The sequence below is a fragment of the Mesocricetus auratus genome, unplaced genomic scaffold (assembly GCF_017639785.1).
Source record: "Mesocricetus auratus isolate SY011 unplaced genomic scaffold, BCM_Maur_2.0 Super-Scaffold_100019, whole genome shotgun sequence".
NCBI lineage: Eukaryota > Metazoa > Chordata > Mammalia > Rodentia > Cricetidae > Mesocricetus > Mesocricetus auratus.
Genome location: NW_024429200.1, coordinates 33,229,974 through 33,249,182, shown reverse-complemented (window position 1 = coordinate 33,249,182; position 19,209 = coordinate 33,229,974). Strand labels below are relative to the sequence as shown.

The following is a 19,209-nucleotide window of genomic DNA, read 5'->3' as shown; positions in this document are numbered from 1 at the left end:
CAGTGATCTTGGGCATGTCTAAGCCACATCCCCAATACTCTACCTTTCAGACTTTGATTTCATTGTGGTCAGTTTTATCCTAGAAAAGAATACTAAACACTTCCGGAGCTAGAGACAATTAAATTCTGTCTCCATAATCTAGACACATAGATATTAATTATCATTATTTTAATTTCAATATTGTCTTTAAAAAGACACTAAAGAAAGAGAAAGTAACTGTACAGCCTGTTGGAATCATGATTTACATTAACAGCAGATTTTCTAAAAAAAAAAAAAAACCCCTCTGCTTCGTATATCTTTCTTTCTTCTTTAGTTAAGGCTGGATGAGAAGGCTTCAACTTTATTAAAATGGCAAATGAAGGATAATGGGGAGATTAAACCACAGAAAAGCAATCACTCACTGAAAAGCCAGCAGGTGAACAATCTCTGTCAGGCAGCTCTAAGTGGCCACTAAGATTGTTGATTCTCCAATCTCGGGTTCTTGTCTTGCCTTCCCTCCAAAAATGGAGTGGGCAGGCAGCAAAGGGACAAATGAGCGCGACTTTTATTTGTCGTGAGGGGGAAGCAATACAATAGGAAAGGAAAGAATCGAGTGGGAAACCGGGGATTCGTCAAGCCTCCCATGACCACTGAGCACTGGGGAATGTTCCCACATCGTGGCTTGTTACTTTACCCAGATTAGCTCTGAATAATCAGCTATTTTAAATGCAGAGACCACGCAGCGTGCAGGGCACACGCTGCAATCGCCTTGCTCACCAGACTGCAGTTCCCGGCTTAGCACTGGAAAGCTCATAAAGCACCCTGAGACTCAAAGTCGGTGTGGCTGAGGAATTATTTTCGTCACGGAGACTTTCTGCAAAGTCTCTTTGCTCAAACAGCAGTTAAGGAAATCGAAACTGAGCAGGATGGTTTTTACTGGAAGACACTGCTGTTCTCGGTGGGTTATTCTGGATCTCTGGACCCATGTAATAGTAATTAAAACAATATTCTAAAACAAATAAAGGTCCCTAAGCACTGCTACACACATGAAGTGACAAGCACAAACAGGCTATTTTTTTTTCATCTGCCAATGGTGAATTCCTATTTAATCAATCTGCTTTAGGAAGTATAAATAAATAATAAGCATCAACTGAAATAATGTTTAAAATACATGAAATCAAGTTAGACTGATTTCCCATGTGAAGCATTTTTAATTACAAATATTTTAGCATTTTCTTTCATCCAACTAGAATTCCTAGGTTTGTGGCAGAAGTACATCAAAATCTCTCTTGGTGTGAACGTAATACAAACCCCAGGCAAAGTAAAATGTAAATGATAGGAAAATCCCCTATCATTTTAACAACATAAAGGGATTCATAGAATGGACAAAAAGAAATAAAGTACATGATCTTGAGCCAGAATACCACCCCAAGTCCCCAGCAAACATTAATATCTGCTGTGCCAGCTGAATTCAAATTAACCCAATTTTTACACGTTAATTAAACCAGCTATTTTCTTCTTATTGTATTTTTGCTTCTTAAATAGTAGAGTCTACGAGTGATTCCCAACAGACTTGTTCCAACAACAATGACGTATTCATTTACTTCTATTGTGACCATACAATACAGTAACTGAGCAGTAATTTTTCACAGTCAATTACATGTGTGGTTCTTTATGCTTAAAGATGCTGAAATAATGTGTACTATAGAGCCATATGCCTGAATCTCTAGTCTGCCAGAGGCAGTTGCCTGGGTAACACATTTTCTCTCCAGTTCAGCATAACCCTTCATTGAATATCATTAGGTGTCATTAAATAGCAAACATTAACATGAACTTCAGTATACGGCTTGCATGGAGTCATTTTACCCGTGTAAACAAGTGTTCCATCAGTTACAATAAGCTTAAAATAGATTATGATTTTCTGTATTTAAGAACACACAAAAAAAAGTACCCACATGTTGATCCTAAATTGAATTTGCACAAATTTCTGGTCAAATGAAAATTCAGACTGAGTTTCAGGGACAATACTTCTCATCAATGTGGTCACAACATCCATGTAAACAGAGAAAGGTGAAGTGTTTTCAATTTTACTCAGTGTTGCAAAAAACTACTACATCTCCTATCAAAGTGATACATTCGGTTCCAACAGGAATGAGGGAGAGAATGTGCTGGCCTTCAGCAACAAAAGAAATTTAAAGGTACTTAGGAAGCAAGATGTGTAGAAATAAATAGAAAGCATGAGATGTTCCATGCATTACCTTAAAGAGGTTTCTAAATGCACTGAGATATAATTGACCCCTGAAATTGCACACACTGGAGGCATACAACATATTTTCATATGCATACGCCTTCTGAAATCATTACCATAATTAAACTAATTCACGTATCATCATCTCACAGTTATCTCACATAGTTAAAATAGTTTAAATACTCAAAATTTAATGAAGTATCATATAGTCTCAATTACAGAAATAACTGATTCGTGCAGGGTGTTCTAGAAAAATGCCTGAGTCAACAGCAGTAGCCATCCTGTATATTACATCAGACCTTTATCCTATGCCACCACAAACGAGCGTCTATGTGGAAAGAACAAGTGTATTTCTTCCTGTAAACTGCCTCAAATTACAAATACTCCTCTTCCAACTGACCTTCCCCTCCCAAATCACAGTCGATGTTGCTTTCGAGACATATCATAATTGCACACAAACTCAAGCTCTCGGCCTGCTCACAACCACTACCTTTTCTCTGCCACTGCACGGCAAAGAGCCTCCAAAGCTCACTTTAGTGTTAAAGGAAGGACACGTACAAAGAGAATCTCCAACCGGCACCGCTACGTCTTCCCATTTTCTTACCTCTCCCCAATACAGAAAGGAAGCCTCCCGTCTCCTAGAAAGGGAAGGTTGAGGCAGCACTGGTACTCCACAGTCAACCTGAAAATAACTAAACAAAAAGAGCTACCAAATAAAGGAGGTCCTGCTGGTAGGGACAGATGCCGCACCTGTTACCTGGCCCAAAAAAGGAAGAGATGCCACACATAGTGAGGTGGCTTTGCTTCGGGTCCCTGACTGCTCCAATAACATTCTTCCAACCACAAGGTGAATAAGATAAGTCGCATGTCTGATTCAGGGGCAAAGAAAAAAGTAAACAGAAACTTGACAAGCATATACCCCATTTTGTTTCAATAATCTACTCTGAATGGATGTTTCTACAAAGCAATTATTAAGAAACAAACTGATGACAAAAGTAAACATACCTTTGAGCAAAACACAGACAAGGCGTACAGAACCCAGCTGGATGGAGCTGTGGCCATGCCCCCTTATATGGTTACACAGGACAAGCTATAGTTTTAAATCAAATGAAAGCTGAATTGCATCAACTGTAATAACTGGGAAGGGTAGTTCAACAACCTAAAATACATTAAGAATCAAAAGTGAAGTTAAAAAGTCACTTCTGTTTACAAAATTCTGATTACGTAGTTACGTTTTGTTATACAAAGAATCTCAACAAAATGTTATGAGGATCACCCTGTTACAACAGGGGCCAATCTTGGCCCGCAGATTTTCATAAGAATCTCCACAAGCCTTCATGATGACTGTGTCACCCTGGGTCTGCTGAAGTCAGGAACTGTCTCTCTCCAGCTGATGCTGTGTGCTCCATCCTACCCCACAGTACCAACCTCCGCAACTGTTAGCAAGTCCTCTTCCTAAAGACCTCACAACACCACACACCTCCGCAGTTGTTAGCAAGTCCTCTTTCTAAAGACCTAACAACAACACCACACTTTCCTAAGGCTGCCACTGCAAGTGCCGAGCAGCGGAAATTACGAGCTGTTGAGAGCACTTCCAGTCTTTGCAAAGACTGAATACCTTCTTCGTGCTTCCGAGTCCACTGCCCTGCGGGGATGCTGGGAGCAGGACCAGGGGTCTCAAAAAGAGAACTGTGCTTCAGCGGAGCTAAGTGACCTGAAGCCGTGAACGTACAAAAGTATTGAGTATGTAAGCTGTGACACGAGAGATGGAAATCCAGACAGCCTTCGTGGGAACCAGAGAGATGCAGAAGATCCAGAAAAGGAGCCTGAAATGGTGCAGACGGCAAGATTGAAGGAAAGCAGGTGAGTGCGGTGTGCCGGGAGTACACACAGAAAAGTCCTGCATGAAGATGTGAAGGAGCAACTGTGCCAACCTGAGGACTAATATTATCATTGGAGACTGCCGGGCTGACTTAACAAGGGCAAATTCAGTCCAGCAGCAAGAGAAACCTGAGGAGAGCGGCTGAAGAAGGAACGAGCAGAGATGTTAACTGCAAGGGCCAGAACAGACACCTCTTTAGATGAGGGTCACAGAAGGAGAAGCAAGGTGGCGGACAGTGGGGAGAATCAGCAAAGGCTGCCCTTACTGTGGAAGAAAGGCTGCGGGGATCATGGAGAAGGATCCCAGAAGTAAGACGGGGAAGATGAGGGAAGCAGCAGGAACTGGGGAGAGGAGGAATGGTACCTGTGTGTCAACTGAGAAGGAAGCTATCGGAACTCTTTCATCGTCGTCATGCCCCTGGCTAGGAACATCAAGCACCCCCAGAGCAAGATGTAACACCATTTCCTCAGTGACAAAACAGGATCAGGGAGTATAGGCGATCTGCCTAAGGTCTTGAAGGTTTTAAGAGACCCAGTAAGACATAAACGCTATGGCAGCCAGTGTTCCTTCCATTATACAGTGCTTTTTCCATGAGAAAGATCTATCTGATGGCAGGAGTTATCAGAAGGTGTGTGTGTAGGTGTGTGTGTGTGTGTGTGTGTGTGTGTGTGTGTGTGTGTGTGTGTGTGTCTGAAGGTTACAATAACAGTAAGAAGCATGACACCAAAAGGACTGTAGGAAGCGTTTAGTGAACAAAGGAGACATTCAGAAGAGCAATTAGTACAAGTCATGTTGTGTACACAAGCTCGCGCATCTACATTCATTCGTGGGCAGGTGTTCATAAATGGGCAAAAGTCGGAGGATATTTGTAGCGGTCTTGCAGTGAACTTGTAATGATGGCTGGTCTCACACAGATGGAAGCTTGAGGTGTGGCTTTCTTTGGCCTGGTCTTTCTGGTGGATCAGGCGATTCAGTAGGAAGGGCAGAGAAGCACTCCAATGGTTCTCTGTATTTTCCTGTGTAACTGCTCCCCAATAAACACCCATTTATCATTTATCTTAGGTCTAGGAAATAATTACAACCTCACCTTCAATTGGCACCCAACGTGTGTCCTCCTCAATCCTCTAAAAACAAAACAAAAATTTTTTGAGACTGGGTCTCTAACCTGGAGTTTACTGATTCAGCTAGATGGGTGGCCTGCAAGCCGCAGAACCCTTGTCTCTCTTTGCAGCGTTGGAATTATAGGCACACAGCATCACATCTATTTTTTATGTGGGTCCGGAGACTTCATACTCACTCAGGACCTCAGGCTTGTGTGGTAAGCACTTTGCTGACTACACCATTTCCCCAGTCCCAGTGCTGAGAGCTATTCCAGCTGCTCACAGGTTCTCTCAGGACTCTGGCCTCAGAAGGTAAATGACCATGACACCACCACTTTCCTCAATGTCCATCATGCACATGGAAGAGACAGTGGGACAGCAGCCATAATCGGGAGCTGCTTCCTTATAGGAAACCTGTAAGTACTGACTCTTTCCTCGGAGAACCTAACATATATGCACTGTGTCCGGCATGTGTGGTGTGTGTGTGTGGTATGTGTGTAGTGGGGGGGGGGGCGGAGTGTGGGGGGGTATGCGTGTGCGCATGCATGTGTGTATGTATGGTGTGTGGTGTGGCAGGGGGTGGAGTGTATGAGAGTATGTATGTGGTGTGGGCTGTGTAGTTGTTGTGTGTGTATGTATATTTGTGTGGTTTGGAGGAAGTGGGAGTTGTGCTGTGTGTGTGTATGTGGTGTGTGTGTGTATGTGTGTAGGGGAGAGAGGGACAGAGAATACTAATTAGCTGTCTGTTCCATATGAATAAGAAGCCAACATGAATACAAATATTAATATCAATTCACTTATTGAGGAAGAAACTATTTTGTGGATGAAGAAAGCAAAGACTGAATGAAGAGAAGGAACATCTCCAGAGATGAAGGCACACAGGATTCCCCCACAGACCTCCCTCCTATGCTACAGTCAGGGCTTTGGAAACATGTTTTACATATGCAAAAAGCAATTAAGTACAAAGGCAAAAAATAAAATAAAAGGAAAAGCAATGCCTAAAAATTGAAGAAAAACTGAAACGAAATCTATCAAGTCAGTGGCAAAACCACAGAGCAATGGATTACTTCAAGTACTCTAGAACTCAATATTTTAACCGTATGTATTTTGTGGAATACAGTCTAAGCATAAACAGATGAAAAGACATCTTAATTGTCATTCGATATCTAATTGTTAGAAACAATACCCGTGCTTTGAATATCTACATAATACAAAGATGCAATTGTGTGAACGCTGCAGGTAACTAGCATTTTGAGAAAGCCAGAAAAACTAAGAAATAAAATACTTTGAATTTAAGTTCGTCAGTTTAATTTATCTGTGAATTAGAAATATTAGTATGAACTGGAGACTCACCCCCCCCCCCACTCACTGAAAAGGTCCTAAGTCATTCACAGCTAATGGCAACCCACATCCCAGATGAGTTCCATACAACTGCTCATGAAAAAGATTAAGAAGGTAGGCAAAGGGATACACTCCTGAAACCCCAACCCTTGGGAGGCCGAGACAGGAAGATCTTTCAACTCTTGCCATTTTCACCTAAAACTGAAGACCCTAAAACTTTAATATCAGATTGTCTTACTCTTTGTTACTAAAACCCAATGTGCACAGTACCTTCTGGGAAGTGACTGTGACAACTACCAAAGGGAAAGTTAATAAGCACTAAATCCCCTAATGTTTTTTCTCTTTCGTGATGCTCCAGCCCTGGACCATCTATAAACAGCATATGTGTGGAAGGGCTCCAGACCAAGGCGCTGCTGCCATTTGGCAATGGCTTCTTGCTACATCTGAATATACCAGAAGGCATTGCACCAATGAGGAGAAGCTCAGTCACACCGTTTTGTAAAGAGTGCCTTCCCATGCTAGCATCACCTCCAGAGAGCTCTCTGCTTCACGAGCCCACTCCTCAATGCTGTTGCCTTGGGATGCATTTCCAAGAGGAGTCTTGGGAGACCCATGCAAACCAGAGTGGCTTCGCTTCAGGAGTTCCTCACAGCTTCAGTGAAGACTGCTTTAACCGAAACACATCCTTCTTCTGATACCAACACAGGTAGAGAAACAGATTTGTGACTAGCTTTGTATAACAGTGGTTACATTTGATTTTCCCTTCTTTAAAAATTCCGTATTGAGATGTAAATACGGATGGTCCAGAGGAACATCCACATCATACTATGCCACTTGGCACCCTTCCTGGCTTCTAAGATCTCATCGCTCAGTTCCCATCCCACCCATCTTTGTAGGTGCCAGGCTGGCGTGGCCTCCAACTCCTCTCCTACCTTAATCTTCAAAATGTTTAACATATTCATTCTTCAAGTCAAAATACCTGCAGTATGTTATCGAGTCTAAATTTCAGGTGCTTCGCACACCAAGGCATCCCAGTCACATTAACTTCCCTTTTGCTAGGGTCTCTCTCCATCTCTGCCCTTCACTCCATGGGCAGAAATAGGCTTTCTGCATCACCAGTAATTCCTTATTCTCAACTTCTGCTTTCTGCTCTGGGACCATAGTCTCTCAGTTTCCCCACTCTCTCCCTGTGTGTCCCAACGTCAGAACCTTCCATCCACACTGAACAATGCAATTCATTCAGCTTACATGGCTTTTGCACCGCCTCTCACTGCTCTGACTTCCACCATCCTCTCTTTGAGCCTTACGGGAAAAAAATCTAACTGGGAATGTTGCTCAGTGATAGAGTGTTTGCTCAGCATCTACAAGACCCTGTGTTCAATGCCCAGCGCTAGCCCAACTCCCCAACAAACAGAAAATAAATACATACTATACTATAATTGTTCTCTGTGTGTTCCATACCTGTATGGACTGCCCCCTAATCTAGGTTCTTTTTTGGGGGGGAAGGGGGCATTGAGACAAAGTTTCTCTGTACTTTTGGAACCTGTCCAGGAACTCACTCTGTAGACCGGGCAGGCCTTGAACTCAAAGATCTGCTTGTCTCTGCCTCCTGAGTGCTGAGATTAAAGGCATGTACCACACTGTCCAGCTACTGTAGATTTCTTAATGGCTGAGACCTCAACCCCTGCTACACCTAACCTTTCTTATTCCATGCTTGGACTGAAGTAGATGAAATTTAAACACACACACACACACACACACACACACACACACACACACACAGCTCTCCTGTGGTTTTTGAAGGCAGAATATTTCCCATAGGTTTGTGCATTTGAACACTTGGTCACTAGCTGGTGGTGCCACTCTGGGAGGTCATAGAACCTTTGCGACTGTGGACAGACTGCCAAGCTTAAGTGAGTCACTTGGCAGGCAATGAAGGTGACATCCACTTCTGATCTTGTCCCAGCTTTCTGCGTGCCGATCCATCACCTTCTGAACAAGCTGTGCCTTGAGCTTCTGCCACCACAGACGGTCCCACCACAGCGCTGCCCAGCTACCACACACTCCCTGCCAACAGACACTGCCTCCTGAAACATAAGCCAAAAGAAACCCTCTTCCTTTAAGCTGATTCTGTCACGGTGATGAAAGGGGCAGCTAACACACACATCCAGTCATTGGTCCTACGTTCAGTTGTATGATAATGTCCAAGTGGGCCCTCAGATGGGTTCTGCCCAGTCTTGCTGTTCCCTCATCCACTCATCCTGCTGAAGATGAATCTAGTGTAGCACTCTCTCTGTAAACAGACAATACCTCAATTTACACCTCCCGCTCATCTATTTCCAGGCGAGGAAGAAAAAAAAGTCAATGATCTCTCAGGGAACCTTCTTTCTAAATCTCACCACCATGTCTACAGTCCAGCACTCTAGCCTCTACCTTCCTTTACACCGCTTTTCCTAGCTCAGCAGTCATCAAATGCCTGGGTCCTAGGACACCATTGCAGTCTATAAATTGTTTGGACCCCAGAGGGCTTTTATTTACATGGATTATATCTACCATATGATTAGAAATCAAAACTGAGAAGTTTTATGTGTGTGTATTAATTCATTAAAGAAGGAATCTATGCCTGGTGGTGGTAACACACACCTTTAATCCCAGCACTTGGGAAGCATAGGCAGGTGGATCTCTGTGAGTTCAAGGTCAGCCTGGTCTACAGAGCCAGTTCCAGGACAGCCAAGGCTATACAGAGAAACCCTGTCCTGAAAATAAAAATAAAGGAGGAGGAGGAGGAAGAGGAGGAAGAGGAGGAGGAAGAGGAAAAGGAAGAGGAGGAGTAGAAGAAAGGGAAGGAGAAGAAATCTATTACATCAGTGGTTCTCAACCTTTCTAATGCTGTGACCCTTTAATACAGTCCTCATGGTGTGATGACCCCAATCATAAAGTTATTTTCATTGCTACTTCGTAACTGTGATTTTGCTACAGTTATGAACTAATGTGTATCTGTGTTTTCCAATGGTAACCCCTGTGAAAGGGTCATTCAAACCCAAAGGGGTTATGGCCCACAGGTTGATAGCCGTGATTTATATTACATAATAATATAAATATTTGTTTGAAAAATACCTTATGTTTTAAACAAAGGAATTAGTGAAAAAACACATTTAATTCTGAAATTTCTTTTAATATCTCAGCAGAAAACCACAGCCTTTAGTCTGTTGGGATATGCTTTTCTAGCTGAAGAACATATAAAGGACTATAAGCTCATCATATAGCTTAGCAATGAAAAAAGAAAGTAGCGTTTTAATGGCCCTTTCAGAAAACTGGGGTATTACCCTTTGCTGTAACACCAGAATCAACACCTACAAGCAGAGGTTTCTCAGGGATTAGTGGCAGCAGGGAAGCTGAAGCTGTGTGGACCTTTCCCAATTACCCTGAAACCCCATGCTACACCGCCTGAGCAGACGCTTTATCCAACTGAGATTCTTTGACAGCGGGTCTTGGTCAACTGAAAATACTGTCCCCTAAGATACACAGATCTTCCAAACATTGGGGACATTTCATTACCACAGCTAAAAGGCTACTTTCATTAGTGTTGTTACCAGTAACATTAAGAAAGTCTTTAATATCCGGAAGTTGTCACATAGAAAAATTCATTCTTGGCCGAAAATTATTAATTCAGCTATTAACTTGAAGCTGCTTGTTTTCCCTCTACCATCAAATTACAGTAAGAATATTAAGTTCTTATGTGTACACTTCCCCACTTAGCCACTCCGTGTATGTCTAAGAACCTGAGAAAAGTCAGTAACTTCTAGACTTCCTGAGCACTCTGAAGCGAAAATGTTGTTGTTGCTGTTGTTACAGTGTGGTGAGAAAGAGAATGAGAGTTCGTTGGTTTGGCCTCTGCCTTACTCCATCTAACAAAACTATGAACAACAGAAACGTCCGGCTCACAACTCTCAGAGATCAAGGGACGCCAGTAGATTTCGTGTCAGGTGGAGACTTGTTCCACACAGACAGTACCTTCTATGCTTTCCCTAGATGGTGGGAGGCGTGAACAGCTTCCTTCAAGTCTCCTTCATAAGGTTGCTAACCCCGTCCAAGAGGCATAGACTGCGTAACCACTTCCCCAAAGCCCCCCCACTTCCTAGATTCATAGCTTCGGAGTCAGGTTTTAGCATGAATCTGGGGACACCAACATTTGGTGGCAAAAGTAGCAACTTCACCGTCCTCGGTCTTAGAGACACCTGCCCAGCGTCACCAATGTAAGAAGCGTGTGCTGGCTTCCACATCTGTCCAGGACCAGCTCTCACCTCCTGGAATCTTGAACATATCGTTGGGCTTCTAGAGGTCCACTAGCCACACTATTGTTCTAGAATTCTCCAAGTTCTTACAAGAAGCCAATCTCCTAGTCTAGACCAAGTGTCCTGGCTTTCCTACCTACATGAAGGATTTGTTCCACTCTCCAGAGTCCTGCCCACCAGAATGCCTTCTGTTAGCCGTCCGTGTGCAAAAGAGCCTCCTGTGACCTCCCTTTCCTCTCTGGCTATGGCCATTTCTTACCTTGCCCTTTCAGCAAAACCCGCCCAAAGAGGGCTTGGGTAAGCAGGAGGAGAAGAGGAGAGGGGAAGGGGGAGGGTTGCTGTAGGTACATATGAATGAGATGTGAAATCAGTACCTAGTCATTAATCAACTCTTTCTGGAATTAAAAAGAAAAATAAGACCCTGACATTCCTAAAGATTTTCAACTGCATCAGCAACATAATACCAACCTTTTTAAAAATCCTTTTTAATTTACTCCTTGTAGACAGCGTCTAGCCACCACATTGCATGCACCCCCTATGATTTCAGACATCAAATATTAAACGTGGAGTGAGTAATGCAAAAAGAAAGGGGGTTAATCAGACATCCACAGAAAAGAGAAAGAAAATAACACTGATTCAATGAGAGCTGTTAATGAGGCCTTTTGTTTTGGTAGATTAATTCGGGAGTCTGATGACTACGAAGAACATTTAAGCTCCACGGTTTGACTGGTGATTATTATCAAGGCTTTTTATTTTTTTTTTTAATTAAAGAGATGCCTTTGCTTAATTCTCTAGATTACGGATTTCAGGTGTTTGTGTGAAATGCATGTCCACCGTCAGCGTGGAAAACTTTCCTCATTAGCAGACAGAAAGGCCTCCTCTACCCTACCGGATGGGGACTGTACTCCACAGATGATGAACAGTTCAGCCTGTGAACAGCTGATGTTTAAATACATTACCCTAATACTCTTTAAGCACTGCCAATTGTAAACCTCATTAACTCCCAGCATGTGGCCAAGGCCTGGATTTCTTCACCACAGCCTCACAAAGTGAAAATAGGTATATAAAAATGATTTTATCATCAACACTATTACATCCTCCTTCACCCTGGGAAGGATTTAAAAGGCCGCATTTCCTTCACTAAGAAAGTAGTGAACAGGGAAAAAGCAGAACACACTCACTGTACACAAGCCACATGTCCCAAAACCCCCACTTTCCACCTTTTTCTGGCACCCCTACATTCCTCAGGCAGCAGTCCTATCCCAGAGCTGAGACTTCCTTCTCTGAACAGAAAGATTTGTTCCTGTGTGTTGATTATCCCCTCTGTTCAATAAATGGAGTGGGGGCTGACAAGGAGATAGGCTGTACCTTTCAGCCCATCACTGACAACAGGGTATCTGACATTCCTCAAGTCTGTTCTCACAGAACACATCTTCTCAGAATGCAAAGGGTTCTATGCCCAAGGTGGAAAGCATGTACAGTTGGCCTTCTGTGTCCATGGGCCCTAAATCTAAACATTTAACTATTATAGCTAGAACACGCTCAGAAAAAGAAATGTATTGTACTGAACAGGCACTTTCTTGTCATTAAACAATATGAGAAACTGTCCCTAAACAACCTAAACAATATGAGAAAAATTATTCACTTAGCATTATTGTGTTACCTATTGTTATCTAATGATGATTTAACTTAAAGCAAATTAGAAATATGATAGGTTAGATGTAAGAACCACAGCACTTTACAGAAAGTACCTGAGCATGGGCGGACCTTGGCAGGATCCTGTGAGGAACCTGAAACCAATCTGCCATGACCATCGAGGGACAACCATCTATGGAAAAGATAGATGCGACCCTAGCAAGCCAATGAGATATTCCAGCCACCCAAGCACACCGACAGGCAAGGCTCAGTGTCTACTGCAGGCAGCCAGCTAAACATTCAACAACCCCAGCTCAGCCCAGCCCCACTTAGCCACAAAGTTTCTTGCTCTCATGAAGTAATTATTAAAAACAAACAGAAATGTGTTTGCAAAGCTCGTGTGGACAAACTAAGATGTCCACCTGGTTCTGGGTTGATAAGTGGTATGAGCTATATATGAAAAATATACTTAGATGATACACACAGCATAATTTCCATCGTAATTGAAAGCTACAGCCACCACCAAATCTAAAAGACACATCAGAAACCATACATATTCAACAGCTCGTAGAACATTCACACTGCTTAGTTACATGGTTTTGTAAGAGGGTCTGGGCCCTGAGAAATCCTGAAACACATCTCTTCTCCCTCCTCAGATGTGAGGCAAGCACCCCCCCTCACTCAGAAAGCCCCCAAACCAAAGGCTTCCAGCCCCAGGCACTCAATCTCTTTTCATCTCCCTCAAGGACCTTCAGAAATTGATTAAATACATTCTTAAATCGATGAAGACATAGAACAAAGGAAAATCTAAACACAACAAAGAATATCAATAGGGATTATGCTGCTCCACAAGAAACCATGCCAACTTCCTGATTCAAACCGCCAGGGCTTGAAATACACAGTCTTATCCTCACCCTTCAATGTGATTCCTGACACGGTCTAGACATGGCCTATCTCTCCCACCAAACCCTGCATTCCTGTAGCCCAGATATGCTAGACTCACATCTCGGAATGCAGGGCCTCTTCAAGGACCTGTTTCTGCTGCCCCAAATGTCCTCTGTTTCTGACCGCAAGTCCTACGATCCACACATTACTGGTGGGATGTCCTCCCTGACCTATCATCGGAAATGAAGCTTCTATTTACTGTCTCTCATCCAAGGCTCTTCCTTGTACTGTAACAAATAGTCCCTGGATTTATCTTAGAAAGATCCTGATGGAACCAGAGAGTTGTGCAGCAGTTCAGAGTATTGCTTGATCTTGCAGTGTCTCTAGTTCAGTTCCTAGCACTTTCGGGAGATCTGTTGCCCTCTTCTGACCAAGCATCAATGAGGGGCACTTCCATAAATGCAGGTAGAACATTCATACACATAAAATTATATCTAAAACCCTTTCAAATACTCCGAGGATGGAATTAGGGCCCACAGGGATAGTGCAGGAAAATCTCTTCATGTCAATTCACATGTATTTGCTTATATTTCTCAGACTAACTTTACACATTGATTAAGCCCATCGTTACAAGTTCAAAGTCAAACTACAAAAAGAATATCAGCCAAACTGGGCCAGCAAGACTCTGACTCAGAAGCCAAAGCCAACCAAACCAACCTGAGGCAGGCAAAGATAGGGAGTAGTTTGGTTACCCAGGGCCTCCCTCTTCTAATAGTGCACATGGCAGATAGCTCCTTTCCATTTATTTACTGTGTGCACACACAGCCTTCACTGAACAAGGATGCACTTAGCAACCTCGGAGCCCCACCTGCATCGGGGTAGTCACACACCTCTCAGGATAAGGGAGTAAGTTCCTCCTTCCCTAGAAACAATCAAACTTGTTCCGTTTCTATTCAAATAGATTCCCAATGTATCCGCATAAAAGAATGAGAGTTTGCTCCACCCTAGATTGCTTTGGGAGCATAAGCAGTAAGCCAATACTCTGTCCTCAAGCGAACTTTTAGAATCCCCTGTTTAACATCTTATACCTATGCATGACTGGACAGGCATATGATCAAAATCAGATGCATTATGGGAAGAAGACATGTGCAGTAGAAAAATATGGTGATGTAATCCATCGATTTGAGAGCCATGTTCACTACACCCCTTAATAACCCAACTCCTTCTTCTACTGAAACCCATAAAAGGAAATCTCAAGCAATAATCAGGGTCCTTGCACATTTCCATTCTTGAGGACTGCTGCTCGCTTGAAGGATGTTCTGATCATTTTCACTGCTTTGATTAAGCTTCTTTATTACTTTGCAATCTCTGTGAGCTTTTATTTAAATTCCTTGAATTAAAAAACCAAAAACTTGGAAACACTTGGCCCAGACCGGGACCACCAGCACCAAGCCAAGCAAGCAGGGCATGAACTGTATAGTGATGCATGAGTGTCTAGGGATTCACATTCCTATAATCCCAGCACGTGGGAGGCTGAGGCAGGAGGATTGCTCTGAGTTTAAGGACAGCCTCAGCTGTAAACCAAAACTATGTCAAAATAAGAACAGAGGATCTGAGATGGCAAACACATGCTCTTCGCATACACCATGAGTGCTGGACAGAGCCACAGGGCACCCACTCCCGGCACCTAGGGCTGACTGAGTCAGCAACTCATGAATCTCTAGCTTAGAAACAAGACAGCTCCAGCAAGCTAGACATATTATACTAAGTAGACTGTGCTGATCACAGGCACTCTGCTGCCAAATCCAACCCCAAGTCAGACAGAGGCGGTTGCTACCAGGAGTCACTGCTTAGCCCATTACTGGATCAGCCAAAAGGTATCATTGGGCAAAGACAGGGATGTTTTTCATAGATAAAACTGGTCATTAACCAACAAAAATTCTTTAGAACTAAAGGCTCTCTAATTCCCCAGTTAAAAGAACTGCTACAGTCAATTACAACACAGAAAATGGTAATGTATTAAAGAAATGTCTGCCGTTCCATGATCACTACAACATTAGTCAAAACAGCCAAGATGACCATGTCAACTCAAGCATCTATCAATGGATGAATGAATTAAGAACGCACTATAAACACCCAATGGAACAGTACTTGGTCTTAAAAAAGAAATTCTATCACATAATATTAAGCTATATTAAGGGAAATAAGCCAGGCATACAAAAACAAAGGACACATGCTCTCACCTATAAGCAGAATCGAAAAACCTGTCAGAGTCCATGAAAGCAGAGAGTAGAATGCCGAGACTACAAGGGGCTGAATGAGGGGAGGGGGGCATTAAGATGACATGTTCAAAGAACAAAATATTGTCAAAGGACAGTCTTGGACACTGTGGGGCTATGATTAATAAAAACACAGGCATACTTGAAGACTGCTAAGGGAGATTTAAATGTTCTGAATACAAAAGCAAAACAAGCACTTAGTGTAATAAATATGTTAACTAGGAAGACGAGCCCATTCTTCAATGAGTGTGTATTTTAAAACATGCTGTATATGATGAATATTTTGTCAATTAGAAATAAATAAACTTTACAACAAACTGGAAGACTGAACACAGCAGGAATATATTCTATTACAGTTCGGACACTCAGAAGTCCTAAATGAAGGTGTCAGCAAGGCCAGACAGAGATTCTAGGGAACTCCATGTTAGGTTGCTGCAGGCTTGGGTGGCTGCAGGCACTCCTGGTTGTAGATGCATTACTCAGACTTCAGCCTCTGCAGTCATATGGCACCAGGTCCTTGGGTCAAATCTCCCTCTCCCCCACCTTCAAACACACTTGTGATGGAGTTCAGGTCCATCCAGATAACACAAGATAGCATTTTCATCTCAACATGTTTAATTACACCAGTCCCCAAGATTTGTCCATCAAGTAAGGCAACATTTCCCAATTCCAGAGACGGCAGGGAGGAAATGTAAGGTAATAGGGACAAGACAAAGGGCGTTCTGCAAAGTGCCTGCTCGGGTCTATGCAATGGTGTCTCTACTCCAGCCAGGCAGAGGCTTGTTTCCTTGGCGACTTGGAATCACCAGATTTTTTCTGTCTCCCATTTTTACTCTATTTAACCACATGTGAAATTTTAAAGACAATTTGGGCAAAGGGAGAGATGATAGAAGATACGTCCATAGAGTCATGTTGAAGTTCATAGTTTCACAGCTATCTTGAGATATACAGCATACATATAAATACACTCGTACATGTTCACACCCCCTCTTCAGTTACAACAGACTCATGAAGCTATAAACACATCTTCCAAACATGGAATCACCAACCCTGAAAGATTCTTGAAGGAACATTAAGGAGGTCAATTCTAAAATGATGGACGAGTAGGTAGAAAACCATTTTTGGAGCTACACAGGTTGCGTACATTTATTGAGTTCTTTATATTAAGCAAAAGAAAGCTGTCTTGAACAGAAGTCTAGAGGAAGATAAATAGAAGCACACATACCCATCTTTGGTCTGATCTACCACACCACTTAAAAGTTCCACAGTCTTCGGGTTGGGCTGGCTTTCTCCAAAAATGTTCAAATACCGAGTGACAAAGTCATTGGGAGACATAAAAAATTCACCGTTTTTTTCAATGCTTGCATACTGTTAAAAAAAAGAGAGAGACAGAGAGAGAGGAAAAAAAACATTATTTAATATATCTGATTCTTAAAAGTATATGATCATGTGTCTAATACTAAAAAGGCCACAAACACATAGGTTAATACCATCTTCAAAAGGCAGTTATTACCCATTACCCATCACTTCAAAGAAAGATTTTAAATAGTCAAATTTTATGCTCATCCGTAACTCTCACAGTGGCTTTTCCCCACTGGCAATGTCTGATAATAACTTCAATTGTCATGACTTGGGGAAAGGAAAAGCTACCAGCAAACATAAAATAATGTCCTACAGGGTCTCAACTATGAAGCCCAGGCGGCCTCAAACTCAAGACCTCCCTACCTTAACCTCCCAAGTGCTCAGGTTCTAGACATGTACACCTAATGACATGTCCTTTCTAAAGTGACACTAACTGTGAAGTATTTGGTACTCTTTCAGGGAGGCTGTAGTGGAAGGCAGCTTCTACACCTTGCATTCATTCCTATGTAAGGAAACCAGAGCCTAACTCAGTGCAAACACTGAAACAAAACTGAAGCTCAGCCAACCTGGAGCCATCAAAGGGACTTCTAACTCTGGCTTTCTATTTTAACCAGTCAAATACATTTTCTTTATTTTGCTCCAATAGCTACTTAATGAAAGTTTTGAGCCCCTACCCTCTTGATGAGGTCTCAGATGGCTTGGAGTCTGCCCTGTTCCTGAGTCCTGGACTGCTCAAATGACTCACTCAAATTCTAACAGACCTGGGTTCATCTTTCAGCAGAAATCATGGAGGCTTACAGTCTCTGAAAATAGATGATGGATTGAGCTGAAGAGCTGTGGAGGCTTGCAGCATTGTCCACGATATTGGAAACAGATTTAAACCGCTGCCCCCCATTAATGCCCTCTTACTCAGCATTACACAGGAACTCACTAGCACCGGTTTCTCCTCCATGATGTTCTTCTAGGACTCGTCCAGCTTAGACAAGAGGGACCTGGCTGTGCCTTGTTCCTGGGGACACCCAGGTTTTGGGAAATGCTGGGAATAAACCTGAGGATATGACATCCTTATGGGGCAGATGATCAGATTCCCAAGACAAAAATGGAGGGGGAGGAGGACAAAATACCTGAGAACAGGGCTTACTAGGTGATTAGACCACACCGGCAGCCAGGGTAATGGAGGGAACCGTGTAATGAGGTGTAGCAGCAGACTCTGTAGTCTTGCAGTCTTTGGCTGTGCCTGTTACCACGTGAAAGTCTTAAGAGTAAATAAAGCTTTCTGGGCTCTGATGCTTCGTCTACAAAATGGGTATAACAATCTTACCTGCTCCATTTGGCTGATGCATGAAACAAATAAAATAATACTGAAATAGACTAAAAGTATGCCCAAAACATAATAAGCACATATATGTATTACATACGTATGTATGTACGTACATATATATGTATATACACATGCCACAGAACCCTTACAGAGACCAGAGGGCTCCTTCCCACCATGTGGGTCCTGGGGATGGAACTCAGGTTATGAGGGTTAGTGGCAAGAACCTTTACCCCCTGAGCTACTACGCTGGTCCCCGCTTTTGCTATTTTAAAAATTCTTTCCTTGACAGACTCTGGAGATCCCCCCCAGGAGGGCCTCACCCTCCCTGGGGAATGATATGGGGAGTGGGTAGGGGTTTGGAGAGGGACTGGTGGAGGACCAAGGGAGGAGGGGTGGGAGAGGGAGCTGGGATTGACATGTGAAACATGCATGTTTCTAATGTAAATAAAAACATATTGAAAAAAATATTATTTTCTTTAACCCTGCTTCACTGAGTGACACCTGCTGCTGGTACAGCACTCAGTCAAGGATGGAATGAGGACTTGAATGAGGACTTTTTTCCATCGCCAGCTACCCAGTCCTGGCCACTGCCTAAAGGAAGTCATGGGGAAATAATAGTATACCATTTCTAAGTGTGTTCCACAGAGAGACAGTGCAAAAAAAGAGACAGCCAGTGATGCCACCGTCCTTCAATGACTATACTCCACTTTGGGGTTGGCTGTATAGAAGAAAGAATTGATTGTGATTTTTTTTTCCCTAAATGGGGACAAGCACGCTTGAAATGGAAGGGGTATGTCACTGCTAATGACAGCAATCCTACGGTCTGGTTAAATCAAGGTTTCCCTATGACAGTGATTAATTTAGTTTAAAACACAATTTACC

The 19,209-nt window shown here is 42.8% G+C and overlaps 1 protein-coding gene across 2 annotated transcripts in view; it reads right to left on the bottom strand.

The window, feature by feature from the left end:
• The window catches only part of Slc25a13 (solute carrier family 25 member 13), a 170,103-nt gene that overhangs the window by 117,034 nt on the left and 33,860 nt on the right, over positions 1–19,209 (bottom strand). The window contains exon 3 of one of the 2 annotated variants that reach the window (XM_005082923.4): positions 16,870–17,012. In XM_005082923.4, the coding sequence (XP_005082980.1) occupies positions 16,870–17,012 (143 nt within the window). Of the gene's footprint in view, positions 1–16,869; positions 17,013–19,209 lie in introns of those variants that run through there. The other variant, XM_040728615.1, reaches the window with a different exon arrangement.